The sequence below is a fragment of the Anastrepha obliqua genome, chromosome 1 (genome assembly GCF_027943255.1).
Source record: "Anastrepha obliqua isolate idAnaObli1 chromosome 1, idAnaObli1_1.0, whole genome shotgun sequence".
In the NCBI taxonomy this organism is placed as follows: domain Eukaryota; kingdom Metazoa; phylum Arthropoda; class Insecta; order Diptera; family Tephritidae; genus Anastrepha; species Anastrepha obliqua.
Genome location: NC_072892.1, coordinates 176,436,353 through 176,451,041, shown reverse-complemented (window position 1 = coordinate 176,451,041; position 14,689 = coordinate 176,436,353). Strand labels below are relative to the sequence as shown.

The following is a 14,689-nucleotide window of genomic DNA, read 5'->3' as shown; positions in this document are numbered from 1 at the left end:
GTACAAAGAAAATTTTTTGCAGAAAAAAAAATCAAATGTTTTTTTGCCAAATATTTTTTTTTTTAATATTTAAAAGAAACATTTAAAGAAACAACTTTTTTTGGAGAAAGAATTAAATTTTTTTGTTGCCAAAAAATTTTTTTTTTTTAGTTTCTGAATTTTTTGTTGAATTCAATTTTTTTTGTTGCCAAAAAAAATGGTTGTTTTTAATTTTCTGCAAAAAAATTTGTTTCTTGAAATGCATATTTTATAGAAAATTTTGTTTTTAAATATTAAAAAATTTGTTCAATAAGTATATTTCATCTTTGAAATTCACAAAAAAAAAAATGTAAATGTTACACAGAACTGAAGATATTTCACTTTGAAAAACACTGCATCAAAAAAATCCATATTGAATAAATCTCTTAGTGACAAAAACAAAAAAAAAACAACAATTTGCGCAGAAAGTTTTGAAAAAAAGACAAATAAATATAAAGTTTTACCAAACAAATTATTTAAAAGAGATATTTTCTACAATATATATTTTCAATATTAGAAGAAACCGAAGTTATTTAACTTCTTCAATTCTAACATTAGCTTAAACTTCTTGTTAATCCAATACCAACATTTTCAACATTGAAAAAATCTCAAAATTACCATTTTTTTCCTACATTTTTTCAATTTATATCTTACAAACAAATCAATTTTCAGAAAAATTGAATCACATGAAATCGCTCGTCTATCAAAAATCAAAATTTACGCAGTGGGTAGAAGAAATCGTTTGTTGGGCTCATCTTTATTAGTATCATTCACATGTACTTACATATGTCTGTATGTGTATAAATAGGAGCGTACATCTGTAATTTCCTTTATACACATACACACATATTTCTGTACCATCCCATAATTGTATGTAACTACAAATAGATGCATACGGACTCGTTGTAAGTCAACCTCACAAGGCCTTTGCCATTTTTGCCGCTTGAATGGCAACTTGTTTCATTTCATAAGTTATCTGCTCAGCTACACGACGTATTACATGTGTCACATATACACACATACACACACACACACACACATTCACTCCCATACAGCCGCCCACCCTCTCGCACATCGATGGATGCCTCACGCACGCAACGTATTCGTGTCAGTCGCAACCTGATTTTCGTGTGCATTCGCCTTGTTTTTCCACGTTTTGCTTCATTTGGGCTAACTTTTTTTGGCATTTTAGGTCTCTTTACTAAAAATTTTCATTTTCCGTAGTTTCATGTTTTTCATTTTTTACCACGCACATGAAAAACCCACATAATATATATACACGCGTGTGTGTGAGTGATCACGCTTACACACACACATGCCCGTTGTACGTGTTCTCATTAAATGAAGTGACTTTCGCCTTCTACTTGGCCTTTTTCTGCCTCTGCCGCTAACAAATGTAAAACGCAAAACCAAAAACAAAAAAAAAAGAACAAAAAAAGAACGCAAATCTCAATGATAAAGTTTCATCTCGTACAGTTGTGTTTCTGCTCCCGTTTCGAAATTAAAAATTGTAACATTGTGTCACATCTTTTTGCCTCCAATTCACTCTCCTCCTACTCAACTTCCATACTTATCTGTTCTTCCGGGAAAGTTAATCTTCTGTCATTTAGTATTTCCTCGGTGCGCTCTTATTGATTTCTTAAATTGCTTCTGCTCTACTAACTTGCCATGATATGTACATTATTTATCTTCACCCACCTGCTCACCACTTGACTCTCGTCCTCCCTCTTTGCAGTCTCAATTCCTGGATGAACTTTTGCAATTGATCGGCGACGATGATTTCCGTGTCAGAGAACATGCCGCACTTTGCCTTTGTCGCTTCATCATACAAAATGCAAAACGCCAACAACAAGTGCACTACAAAAGCAACAACAATGCATTCAGCTCAACTGTTCTGACAGGCGCAACAACGTCAACCAATAAAATCGGCAACCAATATCCGGACGCTGGGCCTTTTGGTAGCACTGAAGATGGTGTTGGTGTTGGTGTTACTGGAGCTGCTGCTGTTGGCGACGACAAATCGCTCTCGTCGGCCACCTATGAAACTAATTTCAATTTGCTTTGGGATTTTTTCGACTATCGCCTGTTCAGCGGTCTGCCATTGCCGTTACGTAATTTATTCAGAGCGATGTCAACGCCGTCACTGCAGGCGACAACGGCGACAACAGCCACAGAAGTCACAGCAACAACAGCTATAACGGCCGTAGATGCTGGCGTTGATTTTTCGGACGCGCTGCCACAACGCCATCAAGCGGAAGAGGAGAAATTGTTGGCCAAAGTTTTGTATCGCATGACAAATAAACTGATGGAGCTGGAGGATAAAAATGCACAGGTAAGTTGATGCCCAGTGGGAACATTCACAAAATAGAAAATTTTGTTGGTGACACAAAACTAAAAAAAAAAATATGGTAGAAGGTAAAAGGTGGAGATTATAAAATAGAAAATATATTTATTTTTCAACGGTTCGATTGACTTCGAATTACATTAGGGGAAGTCAGAGGCCCGAAAAAATGATGATTTTCAATCATTTTTGTTTGCTAGTCAATTGCTTTATTTTATAAAACTAAAAACACAGCATTAATACATCATGTTTCGACTTGACTTTAGCAAAATTTCAAAAAAAAAAAAAAATTAATAATTGTAAAAGTTATCGCTGTTTGTGTGGAGCCAGTTTCTCCAGAAGTCCTTTGAGGGGATCATCACAGGTCCTTGGAGATTCATCTAAAATAAATCGGACAAGAAAAATTAGTTTTATCAATAGATAATCAAAATTAACGGGTCATGAAATGTTTGTCAGATTTTCGAGAAAAAACCGACAATTAATTGTTTAAAAAAAAAATCGAAATTTAAAAAACAAAACATCTTTTGATCAGGCACGAATTTTTTCTTGAAATTTTATTGAAATCTACCAAGCGGTTTTTAAGTTACAGTGATCACCAGCTCAAAAAACTTAGTTCTGAATAAAGTTTTTTAAAATTATACTACTTGCTCTCGAACGCTCCGGAGCACCCGAGCGTCCTTAGTTAATTGTTGAATAACTCGAAAAAATATTAGTCGGATTCACTTCAAAGTTTTACACAATATTTGTAAGATATTAGCTTCAAGAAAAAGAAAAAAATCCAATATTTTGAAAATTAACCCCTAATTATTTTTCAACTAGTGAATTCTATACTAAAGGTCATATAAGTTTCAGACTTTTACAAGATTTATAAAAATTCTACAAATTTTCATACAAATTCCAAACTTTTTGATCGGAAAGTAAAAAACAAAATTAGGGTACGCAGTTTCATAGCATACAAAAATCTCTTGAATTCGTTAAATGTAGCGAGAAAAAATTCTCAAAAATCACCGAGCATTCGAGCCACTTCAAACTTGCACTTTATTGAAGGAATGAAATTACTCCGGCATTTCGTAGTTTTCTTTTTTGCTTTCGCTACTGCTCCGAGCTTTAATAGATGAGTAGGGTAGGTAGCGCAAAATGCGGGATCTACTGCTTTGCGCCGCTCCAAGCTACGTTTTTTTTGCTGCTCGTAGCTCAGAGCAATAGCCAAAAACAAAATGTTTAAGTGTTCTCTGTAGTTGGAGTAGAAGAAAAGAGCTTGGAGTCGCACAATTGGATGTTTTGACACATTTTGTTCAAAAATAGCTACAGGATCCAATTTTTGACCAATTTTAACTATTGTTTTCTTGAAATGTTCGTAAATGATTTTGAAAGAGATTGTCTAGGCCCAAATTTTTTATTATGTTTTTTAATATATTAAAACACACCCTTGAATAGGGGTATCTTCAGAAAAACTTTAAAAATATAAAATTATATTGTAGTTCTAGTTCTAATCATACATCCCGGTAAGTACACGAATTTCCAGCCACCAGAGGCTGAGTTGAAATCATCTACCTGAAAACTTAAAAACTATTTTTTTTTCAAGAAGAAACCTAAAATACCTATTAATCGAACAAATTTCAAAAAATGTATATGTACGTTTCTGGGGTTGCCGAGTCTGAATTCATTACCCATTTGTCCTTGCGAGGTCAAATTGAATGTCAGTTCAAGGACCAACATATATAGAATCTTCACCGAAAATTAAAAAAAAAAAATGTTGATGTGTATGTTTTTGAGGTTTCTGAATTAGAATTCATTCCCCGTTTGTCCCTGCGATACCAATCCTAGCTCTATATCCATCTCGCTCTATTGCAAGCTAACCAATAGCCTTAACATTGGCGAAAACAATCCTGAATTAGAGTGAAACTCACCAACTATGAAATAGCGGAACAATTTGAATGAAATGCAAGTTTGAAGTGGCTCAAAATTCTCGCCGATCTTTGAGATTTTTTTTCTCTTTATTTGACAAATAATAATTCCCAATAAGTGACTTAAACAGAAGCCTTGGCATCGCAAAATCAAGATCAAGACTTCTGGGAGATCTGAGAACTTCAACATAAAATGGGATATAAGAGCGAAGTACTCTATAAGTAACATTGAAACTTATTTTGCCGTGTACATACCTATGAACAGCTAATGAGACCAGATATTGTATATAAACAGTGAGCTTTGAACAAGGCCTCTGATCTGAAGTGATAAAACATTGACAAAACATATGCCTAGCAGTGTATGATGGCAAGGGACTATCAAAGTGTAAAGGTTGAAGAGCAAGACATACAAACTTCTATTCTAAGAGAATATAAGAAATTCATCGCATTCCAGATGATGTAGGGATACTCCAACTTCGAACGGACTAAAGCTTTATACGCTATGATCAGAAAATACCGGAAATGTTTAAATAAAATAAAACAGAGTTAAATTTCAGGCAAATTTATTTTATCTCCTTCAAAATATGACCCGTCTGAAGCAACACACATGTTCCAACGTTTAACCCAGTCCTCCATTCACCCTTGATACGCCGTCGAAGGGATGACCTTTAGCTCCTTCGTCGCATTGTCTTTGATCTATCGACTGAAATCTCCTTCCACGAAGTGGTTACTTTAACTTGAGAAACAAAAAGAAGTCGCACGGGGCCATACCAGGTGAAGTCGGTGCTTGCACGATGGTATTTACTTGGTGTTTGGTCAAATAATCCAGCACAATTTGGGCTCGGTGCGATATCATCATGCAAAATCCAAGAATTGTTTGCCTACATTTCCGGTCCTTTCCGACGTACAGCATCTCTCAAACGCTTCAAAACGGATAAATAGTGACTGATGTGAGTCTTACAGTCCTACCAACATAAGAAAAAAATATGGGCGGGTTCCCACGTGCGAGGTACTTTTTGGTCATAGGGTACATATCTATTTTGGTGTTGCTTAATGTCTTTGCGATTGCCAATTCTGCAGCCTTTCCTACAGCAAAGACTTCTGCTTGAAAGATACTGCCCCTACTCGGTCTAACATTTTCGAGCCATCGGTAAATATATTAAGAGTATTTGGATTAGGTTTCATTCCTCGTTTCCATCGCTCTTCTTCTATTGTTGTTCTCAATTTCTTCCCCCAATCGCATTTCGGAGTCATATAGTCCATCTTGACCCTGTAACTCGTGCCTATTGAGCTATGTTCGAATATTTTGTGGATAAATTCTCTTGTCGCGCGGAGTCTTACGGTAAATTTAGCTGCTAGAGATTCCGCCGCAATATCAATTGGTGGTAGGTTGAGTATTCGTTCAAGCGCTGCCGTTGGAGTAGTTCTCAATGCATCTGTGGTGCAGATTGCGCCAAAAAGTATAATAATTTCCATAGGTTTTTTATATGTCGGTTTTCCTTGAAAATTTCTGAAAAATCTAAAAAAATATTTGAAATATTTGAAGTAATTGGATGAATTTTTAAAAATTTGTATAAAGTTTGCGACTTTAATTTTTTAGCTTTTGTTTTAAACTGAAACTGGGCTAAGAAAAAAAAAATTAGGCTTGCCTTAATGGGTGTCATGGTATTGGTTGTACGTGTTAGGCTAAGGCCTTTGTGCTCTGCGACCAGATTGATCTACTGTGCGCCCTTAAATTCTTAGTTTTATTTATTTAGTATTGCGAGGAATCGAACCAGCACCTTAGGAAGGAGCATTTGTAAGTTTTCATGCTCAAGTAGGTAGGAGCCCAGGATTCTAATGCTTCACAATTGGAGATTAAGGGTTCCAAGAACTCCTCCCTATCAAAGTAGAACACGCATAAACTAGTGCTGGAAGTGCCCTGTAAGTGCTCCACAGAGTATTCTGAGGCCCTTTTTGTCTAGGGTTAGACAGTCCTTGTTCTGTTGGTATTAAAGTTCAGGTACTTTTTGGAGTGATTAAGGCCGCTTGTATCGTTCCAGTATTGCTTTGCTTTTTATTTGGATCCATTTTCTGGTTTCTTGTTTTAGGTTGTTTTTGTTTAAGTGGAAAATGGCCCCCTTGTTTTGCATAAAAGTCTGCTTTCTCGTGCCTTTCATATTTTGGTATCCAAATCAGGAAGATCTGTTTAAGAGTCGCCAGATCTGCTTATGAGTGCATTGGGAATTTTGGATTTTGAATTAAACTTAAAGCGAACGTTTTTCCAAAATGAAAAAAAAAAAATACTATCCTTTGATTTAACTCCTCTCCCAGCGAACTTTTCTGAATTTCTTCTGTACTGCTTTTTGAGCCCTCTCTGACAAATTCCAAAGAGAATGGACGGTGGCTAACTTGGCTAACTACCCATACACGTTCAGATTATCTATATACTCCATCTGAGGGCAAGTATTGGGCGATTGAAGTACGGAGTACTCGCTGAGGTCAATAAAAATGAATACCTTGTAAAGCTTCAATGAAGGCCAAATTAAAATCCCTATCAACAATTTTATAGCAGCTAAGTCTACTTTGCCCGCCGTTGCCGAATGGGTTGATGCGTGACTACCATTCGGAAGTGAACAGGTTCGAATCTCCGTGCATAAAATATCAAATGATAGGAAACGATTTTTCAAATAGCGGCCCCCCTTGGGGAGTAATGGCAAACCTTCGAATATATTTCTGCCATGAAAAAGCTCCTCATAATAACAACAACAACTTGTCGTTAGGAAGTCGACTTAAAACTGTAGGTCCCTCCATTTGTGGAACAACATCATTGCGCACATGACAAATAGGAGGAGGAGCTCGGTCAAACACCTAACGGAAACGCCAATCATTATTATTTTTTTATAGTCTCCTTGATAGAAGCTGCTTGGGGTGTAATTGCTTTCGTGTCACTTCGAGGACCTAGACATTCGAGACAATGCCTCGTGACTTTGATTAGCTTCGCTAAGATAATGCATTTTATTCAAAGACAAGCAAGAATAGTTTGTGTATCATAATAATCCAATGCGGTCTTTGAGCTTCCTCCTTAGGAGCAAATTTTCTAGTCCTACCTAATTTAAAAACTGTTTAAGGGGTTAGGGTAGTCAGAGGCCCAAAAAATTGGTGATTTTCAATAATTTTTTTTGCTAGTCAATTACTTTTTTTTACAAAAATAAAAACATAATACAACATGTATGGCTTGACTTTAGCAAAATTAAAAAAAAAAAAAATTAATAATTGTAAATTAAAAATTGTAAATCGGACAAGAGAAATTAGTTTTATTAATCTTGTGCCTTTTTCAAAATTAACAATATGGCGGTCTCAGGAAATTTTTTTCAGATTTTCGAGAAAAAACCGAAAATTAATTGTTTATAAAAATCGAGGTTTAAAAAAGAAATTCTTCGATCAGGACGAGTTTATTATTATGTTTTTCAAAAGCAGTAGACATTTTATTGAAATCTACCAAGCGGGTTTTAAGTTACAGTGATCACCAGTTCAAGAAACATTGTTTTGAGAAAAACGCATTTAAAGTTCTCCCGAACACTCCGGAGCGCCCGAGCGCCCTTTGTTAATTGTTGAATAGCTCGAAAAGTATTTGTCAGATCCACTTCAAATTTTCACATAATATTTTTAAGATATTATACTTTAAGAACATGCAAAAAAAAATACTAATTTTTTGAAAATGCCGACTACCCCCAAACCCTTAACATGCAAACTCGCAAAAAATTTCCTACAGGGTTCGCTTGTAGTAGTGCGCTCTGTTTGCGCAATAATTCAATGTCTATCTATATTTTCGACAACTGTTGTAAAAAATAAAAACAAATATCCTAGAAAAATATCACTCAAAAAATAAACAACGTAGAAAAACACAAATATTTGTTTTTTACATATAAATTTTCGCATGTTTTGTATAACTGCTAGTCTTCCGTTTCCTCATGCAACGGAATGGTTGGTAGACAATTTGCGCTAAAGCAAAACCTAAGCCTTTTGCCATCGAAAATGTTTTGCATATTTTCAGGCAACAATTACCACGAAATTGCACACAATTCGTGCAGTGATTTATAGGTTTTTTTTTGATTTTTTTTGTTTCGCTCGTAAATAAATGAAATAAAATTCTCTAAGATAATCAATAAAAAGTTTATTAGAAGAATTCAAAAATAAAGTACGGAATTGCTGAAATTCCCAAAATATATGTAATGCAATATGCCTTGAAATATGCAATGCCTTTCTGAAATAGTTGTTAATGCATTGTTGTTTGTGTAAGTTTATCTACTTTTCTGGCCAGTTGGCTGCTTAATGCAGTTTACCTTCGCATTTGTACTGCAACTCGGCACATTTTACTAATTCTTTGTTTACTTTCATGCCATCAATCTCACCAATCTACCAATGTCGACAACACTCCACCACTTGTGCGCTCAACAGTTTGGCATAATTTACACATTGAAAATGTTGCTGCAAGATTTCAATTTCATTGATTACCAACGTGCATGGATGGAATTTAATTTCATTGAAATCTGCCAAAGATTCTCCTATTACAATTATTCAACGGCCGTGGACTTGGGCTGCCAGAATGATTTGATTGATGTTACCGGCAAATTAATGGCAGGTAAGTGCTGGAATTCGACTATGCAAACGGGCAAGTGGATATACAAACATACTATTACATAATAATATGACAGCCGAACATTCTAGGATTATAATTTATCTCTGAAATGTATGTATGGATGTGTGTGTGTGTATGTGTGTGCATGAAGTGAGCAGACACATACATACATACGTGAAATAGGCTTAAGTAAATGTTTATAGTAGTAATATTTGAAAGCTGGTATCCTTGATGTGCCTGCTCAACAAGGATTTGCGTATAAATATCTGTATCGAGCAGTCAATTAGTTGGCATGCCAGTGAGTGGGGCACTTTGCTAATCTATTCACTTGGCTAAAAACAGCTTAGATGCGTCTGCATTTATAGGCATGCATATACATATGTATGTATGTATGTAGTTCTGAGCTCTGCCATAAGTTGAACTAGCTTTGAACTAGTTGCACTGGGGCGGTACTAGTTACTGATTTATTATTATTTTTGCTTACTTAATTAGCACACTGGTTACAGTTACTGATTTATTATCAAGTAATGCTTTCAACAGGACAGAAAAAATAAAATTTTTCATTCTATATACTTTGACACTCAATTGACACTAAATTGGTTCTGACTTTGATAGTTCTGAGATGACTCGAAAGTAGCCAATTTACCCCTTCTATGGTAAACTGGTTCTGTCACATTTAATATTGACATGATGCGAAAGTAGTCAGTTTAGAAAAGGAAGCACATAGAGGCAAACAGAGCTCATTCAAAAGTAGTTAGTGTCGAACTGGTACTAAAAAGAGTAGTTTAGAACTAGTTCAAGAAAGAAGCTTTTAGGTTTAGTTCAAAAAGTAAAAGAAGCTGCTAATTTCTTAATTTTAAAAATAGTTTTCTCTCTCCTCAATATATTGTGTAAAAGTCATATAGAAACCTATGGTACAAAACAACTAGTTTTGGACTAGATCAAAAATAACAAATCCGTATTAGTTCGTATAGTAAAAGAAGGTCGTAGTTCTTAAAAAAATAAGCTCTTTTCAAAATATATTGTATATGTACAGAGTAATTAAAAGAGGAGTAGTTTTAGACTAGGTCAAGAAAAAACCTGTGAGTTCCAGTTCAAATGACAAAAGAAGCTGCAACTTCCTGAATTTAAAAATAGTTATGTCTCTTCAAAATATATAGAGGTCATGTGAAAACCTATGGTAGGAAAAGGACTGGTTTCAGACTAGTTCAAAAATAACCAATCAGGTCCAGTTCCTAGAATAAAAGAAACCGATGGCTCTTTAATTTAAAAAATAATAACATCTTTTCAAAATATTATTTATAGAAAGTAATTAAAAAAGGAGTAGTCTTAGACTAGTTAAAAAAGGATTCTTTAGGGTCTCGTTTAAATAGTAAGAAAGCTGCTAGTACCTTAATTTTGAAAATAGTAATCTCTTCGAAATACATAATATATACAGGCCCTATTTACACATATGGTGCAAAAAGGAGTAGTTTTAGAGTAGTTCAAAAAATAAACTGCCAGGTCCAGTTCGTATAGAGAATGAAGTCGATAGCTCTTTAATTGAAAAAATAAAAACCTCTCTTCAAAGTATATAGAGAGTAGAGGGAGGATGGTTCCATATGTAGAAGTCCACGCAAGTGGCGAAAGTTACTGATCGTCATTCACTTGGGAGTGGCCAGGCCGATTCTTCTGGATATGGTTTAAACAGCTTACAACTTCCGGGATCAGCCCAAATATCCTCTGGGTAGCTTCCGAACACCCGTTCGGGAGTGAGCCAATGTGAGAAGGCGAAGAATTCCAGGAGATTAAAAAGCCAAAAGATTAAAAAGCCTCGGATGAGAACTGTCTATATTGAAACGAACTAAGGATCACGATTTGAGGCCATGCATCTGGAATGTCTGGTCTCTTAATGGGGAAGGTGCCTCTGCCCGGCTGGTTGATGTCCTCGTGAGAGTAAAGGCTGACATCACTGCCATTCAAGAGGTGTGATAGACGGGGCAAGGCAAGAAAAGCGTAAGACCCTACGACGTCTACTACAGCTGTCATGTAAAGGATCGTAAATTCGGTGTCGGATTTGTTGTGGGAGAGAGATTTCGTCGCCAAGTATTGTCGTCCGCTCCGGTGGACGAGCGCCTCGCAATAATCTGCATCAAAGCGCGATTTTTTAACATTTCGCTCATTTGCGCCCACGCCCCTTCTTCAAGATTCATTCTCTGACCGCTTAGAATGTCCCTATGAGCACTGTTCCGCCTCGACATAAAAATCGTTTTTGGCGACTTCAACGCCAGGGTGGGCAAGGAGGGAATTTTCAGTTCCACAGTCTGAAAATTCAGCCTGCACAACGAAACATCTGGTAACGGACAGAGGCTGATCAACTTCGCCATGGCCCCATGGTAGTCTGCAGCACCAGATTCCAGCGTAAAAAGCTACCTGGCTGTCTCCTGATCGAAAAACACGAAACCAGATCGATCATGTTGTGATAGATGGAAGACACGCTTCTAGTGTATTCGATGTACGTACGATCCGAGGATCCAACAACGATTCGGATCATTACCTCGCTGCAGCTAAACTGCGCACACGCCTCTGTGCAGCAAAAAACAACGCCCGAAAATTCTATCACAGAGTTCGGCGGCTTACAGAAGGTTTCAAGACCGGGGCGTTTTCCTGTAAGAACAAAGACGGCGATATGGTGACTGACATCCAGAGCATACTTAAATTATAGAGGGAACACTTCTCGAATCTGTTAAACAGTGATAGCTGCGAATTTCACAGAGAATGTGAAGATCCCGATACCCCAATCGTTGACGACGGAATTGTCGTTCCGCTACTCGACCATGAGGAGGTGAGAATAGCGATAACGCGTCTAAAGAACAACAAAGCCGCGGGCGCCGACGAACTGCCGGCTGAGCTATTCAAACATGGCGGCGAGGAGCTGGTAAGGTGCATGCATCAGCTTCTATGCCAAATATGGTCGGATGAAAGCATACCTGCAGATTGGAATTTAAGTGTGCTCTGCCCAATCCATAAGAAGGGCGATCCTGCAATTTGCCAATTACCGCCTGATTAGTCTTCTAAATATCGCCTATAAGGTTCTAGCGAACGTATTGTATGAAAGGCGGAGGCCCACCGTCAACCAACTGATTGGAACTTATCAGTGTGGCTTTAGACCTGGAAAGTTCACCATCGACCAGATATTCACAATACGCCAAATCTTGGAAAAGACCCACGAAAGAAGAATCGACATAGCTCGAAAATAAGTTTCCTATATGCCGCAATGTTTGAATTTGGTATCCCCGCAAAACTAATACGGCTATGCAAGTTGACGTTGCTCAATATAGGCAGCGCCATTAGAATTGAGAAGGACGTATCCGAGGCGTTTGATACCAAACAAGGTTTCAGATAGGGTGACTCGCTATCGTGTAACTTCTTTAACCTGATGTTGGAGATGATCGTGCGAGCCGCACGATTTTTTATAAGAGCGTGCAATTGCTGGCGTATGCCGATGATATTGACATCAAATAGTAACAAAGCTTCTAGTTCCTTAATTAAAAAGAGAAGTAATCTCTTCAAAATATATAAATGTCATATGTAAGCCTCTGGTACCAAAATGAGTAGTTTTAGACTACTTACATAAAATAACTTATCAGGTATAGTTCGTATAGTAAAAGAAATTGTTAGTTCCTTAATTGGAAGCACAATAATCGCTTTTTAAAGTATAAAATTATGTGGTACAAAAAGGACTAGTGTCAGACTGGTTTAAAAAGGAACCTATCCGGTATAGTTATTACTATTTTAACAAGGGTTAATTTTAAGAATTTTGTGGTTCGTTAATTTTGAAAATAATAATCGCTTTTACATCGTTTTACATTTCAGTCGTTATATTTCAGTAAAGATGCATGGCATTAATCCCTTCAAAAGGTTCTTTTGCGTCAATTCTTGTGGCAGCCATACATCGAGAGCCTTCAGATCAGCCTTATGCAAATGGTTCTACATGATTTTCTGGCTGATACTCATTATGCGAGCAGCAGAGTAAGTGTTGGTAGCATATGCCGATGACTGGGTCCTAATGGTCTCAGGTCCCTTCCCATCAGTAATGGCTGAAATTTTGGAAGGCGCACTGGCTCCACTCAGTAGTTGGGCTACCAGTTGTGGTCTCAGAGTCAACTCTGACAAAACGAAGTTGATGCTATTCACCAGAAAATACAAGCCTCGACCTTTTAAGCTTCCTAGACTTAACAACCAGTGTCTTACTCTTTCATCGGAAGTCAAGAATCTTGGTGTAGTACTTGACCCCAAGCTCCACTGGAAGCTGCACATAGAAAATCGAGTTAAGAACGCCAATATAGCCTTCTACGCCTGTAAATCTATGTTCGGCAAAAAATGGGGTCTCAAGCCACGTGTCGTATTTTGGATGTACAACTTAGTGGTTTTGCCAATTTTGACATACGGTTGCCTAGTTTGGTGGGTTATTCTTCAAAAGGGCTACAACACCACTAAATTAGAGAGAGTGCAGAGAACTGCATGTGTGGGTATCACTGGTGCTTGTAGAACATGTTGCACTGGTGCGCTCAACGTTATTCTGCACTTACTTTCTGTGGATCTGCAGGTTAAGCCCACTGCTGCTCAGAGTGCTATTAGGTTGAAGGAAATTGGCCTTTGGAGACAACTTCCTGTAGGACATAGCATCTTGAATCAGATCTACCCTTCCTTCTCTGTTATTCGCACTGACCTCTCCATCCGCAAACTGTGCTTTGAGGGTTGTGCTAGGGCTATCTTTCCGAGCAGGCGAGATTGGAAAGAGGGGAGAGTTGGCACGGATATAGGTACCTCTGTTTTCACTGACAGATCCAAAATGAAATCTGGAGAGGGAGCGAGGGTTTTCTCTAAATCAGCCAATATTTCAGTCTCCTTTAAACTGCCGGAAAAGAGCAGCGTTTTTCAAGCAGAGGTCTTCGCGATCCTGCAGGCATGCAAAATGCTTCGGGATCGCTGTTGGGAAGGAGACACTAATATTTTTCCGGTAGTCAAGCTGCAATCAAGGCACTGTCGTCGCCATATTGCAGCTCTCTTCTGGTAAACTCCTATAAGGAGGAGCTCAAACGTCTCGAAAGTGCAAGAAACATTTCCCTCATCTGGGTTCCTGGGCACAAGAATATAGAGGGAAATGGAATTGCCGATGAGCTTGCCAGGAAGGGGTCGACAGAACTGGTTTCAGCTGTCCCCTTCTCAGACATCGGTATCCCCTTGGCCGTCGTTAAAGGGAAACTACACAATTTCTTTCTAAAAAAACGCAAGACAGATGGAGGTCTGCCTCATCCTGTGCTATTTCGAAACCACTATGGCCTCAATACGATATAAACAGAACGCTTAAGGTGATGGGAATCCCTCGCCATTCAATTTCCAAACTCATTGCGGTGTTCGCTGGTCACTTGGTGAACGGTAGTCATGCGGAGAAGCTTGGAATTCCGTACAACCCCTATTGCAGAAGCTGCGGGGATCCTGCAGAGAAAGAGACTGTGGAACACTTTCTTTGCAAATGTTCGGCTCTGGCGGCTAGGCGCTTGAGATTCCTTAGCGTGCCCTTTGGGGATGACTTGAAGAAATTCTCCAGCCTAGATCCCTTTTCTCTCCTCCGCTACATGAACAGCACTGGATGGTTGTAGACGGTTTTCTCTCCTCCCTAAATCCTCTCACAGGTAGTGGTCCACATTATGGTATCAAAACGGCACGTAAGTGCTACTTGTAGTGTACCTGGCGTACTCTTGCCATCTTACCTACCTACCTAGAGTAAGTGTTCGAATGCCTGCTCGACTTAATGAT

At 37.9% G+C, this 14,689-nt stretch overlaps 1 protein-coding gene across 1 annotated transcript in view; it reads left to right on the top strand.

Annotated features, from left to right (window-relative positions):
- LOC129241666 (uncharacterized) overlaps window positions 1–14,689 on the top strand; it is a 296,838-nt gene that overhangs the window by 72,428 nt on the left and 209,721 nt on the right. Inside the window, exons 10-11 of the mRNA XM_054878126.1 lie at window positions 1,754–2,350; window positions 8,707–8,890. Coding sequence (XP_054734101.1) covers window positions 1,754–2,350; window positions 8,707–8,890 — 781 coding nt within the window. The remainder of the gene's footprint in view (window positions 1–1,753; window positions 2,351–8,706; window positions 8,891–14,689) is intronic.